This window comes from Ailuropoda melanoleuca, chromosome 16 (genome assembly GCF_002007445.2).
Source record: "Ailuropoda melanoleuca isolate Jingjing chromosome 16, ASM200744v2, whole genome shotgun sequence".
In the NCBI taxonomy this organism is placed as follows: Eukaryota; Metazoa; Chordata; class Mammalia; order Carnivora; family Ursidae; genus Ailuropoda; species Ailuropoda melanoleuca.
The window spans coordinates 38340359-38341935 of NC_048233.1; the positions used below are offsets into that span (position 1 = coordinate 38340359).

The window sequence follows — 1577 nt, forward strand, 5'->3', positions numbered from 1 at the left end:
GCCCCACCCGCTAGTTCAGACTCTAGAGCCCTACTGCAGCTTCGCAACCATCCTTCCTTTTCCTCTCCACTTCCTGGTTGCCATGGCGACACACGTCATTTACGTGCCGTGCGTCGCCTTGGAAACAGAGGAGCATCCGCGGCGCCGCTGGGGGCCCCGCCCCTGCCACTCCAACCACACTCGCGGGCGCTGCCTGTTAAGGGCCGGGGGTAGTCCCGAGCGGTACCCACTGCTGGTCTCCACCCAGGCCCCTCCGCGAGCGCTTCTGTGATCCAGAGAACCCGCGGGCACTTGCAGCTTGTGGCGCCCGGAGGGCGGCGCTGACACGGGCGCAATTCAGGAGGCGAGGCAGGTCTGGGCGCTTTCGCGCCGGGGCAAGCCGGAGAGTCGCCGGCCTGGGACTCTCGCCGAGTCCTCGTCCCGCCGGCTCTTCCCGGCCTCCCCCGATCCTGCCCGCGCCCTTCGCCGGGGACTCATCTCCTCACGTCGGCTCCCCGCCCCTCTCGGGAGCCTCCTCTTCCCTCGGCTCCTCCCCGCCCCCCCGGGGACCTCTCCCCTATCCCCGTCCCTCCCCCCACCCCGGACGCCGGGCTGGACCGGACCCAGAGCCGCCAACGCCCGCTTCTGCCGTTCAATGGAGGACGGTCCGCTGGAGATCATGACCAAGGACGGCGGCGACATGCCGGCACCTCTGGAGGTGTCCACCGTGCCGGCCGTGGGGGACGTGATCTCCGGGGAGTACAACGGCGGCATGAAGGAACTGATGGAGCACCTGAAGGCCCAGCTGCAGGCCCTGTTTGAGGACGTGAGGGCCATGCGGGGGGCCCTGGACGAGCAGGCCTCGCACATCCAGGTGCTCTCGGACGACGTGTGCGCCAACCAGCGGGCCATCGTCTCCATGTGCCAGATTATGACCACGGCGCCCCGCCAGGGCGGTCTGGGCGTGGTTGGCGGCAAGGGGAGCTTCCCGGGTGCCCCCCAAGAGCCGGAGACCCCTTCGCCTGGAATCGGGGACAGCGGTTTGCTGGGTCGCGATCCTGAGGACGAGGACGACGATGAAGAAGAGGAGAAGGAGATGCCCAGCTCCGCCACACCCACTAGTCACTGTGAGCGCCCCGAGAGCCCCTGTGCCGGTCTCCTTGGGGGGGACGGGCCACTTGTGGAGCCCCTCGATCTGCCCGACATTACCCTGCTGCAGCTGGAGGGCGAGGCCTCTCTGTGAGGGGACTCCGAGGGGGCACTACTTTCCCGGGCAGGCTCTGGGTTTCCGAGTGCATGACGCGAGGGGACTGAACGGTGCGGTGCAGCATGCTTCACTCTGACCGCTGCTCTTGTGGGTCAGGCAGAGAGACTCCCTCGAGAAACGATTTATAGGGTGAAGGACTTTGGGAGCACCAAGAATTCTTTCTGCCTAACCAAGGGAGACATAGCAAACTGCGGAAAGGTGAGGTTCCGGGAGAGGAAGCGCCCATCTCTGGACTCCCATCCACCCCCTACCCTGCCCATTCCCCCTCCCCAGCCAACAGGAGAACCCCTGAATTGTGTAAATAAAATTCTGCTTTTTCTATTCTGAAAAA

At 65.6% G+C, this 1577-nt stretch overlaps 1 protein-coding gene across 1 annotated transcript; it reads left to right on the forward strand.

Moving 5' to 3' along the window:
• The first annotated feature begins 161 nt into the window (after positions 1–161).
• CCDC184 (coiled-coil domain containing 184) lies at positions 162–1577 on the forward strand. Its single transcript, XM_011226321.3, has one exon. The coding sequence runs from the start codon at positions 635–637 to the stop codon at positions 1220–1222; it is 588 nt and encodes a 195-aa protein (XP_011224623.1). The 5' UTR covers positions 162–634; the 3' UTR covers positions 1223–1577.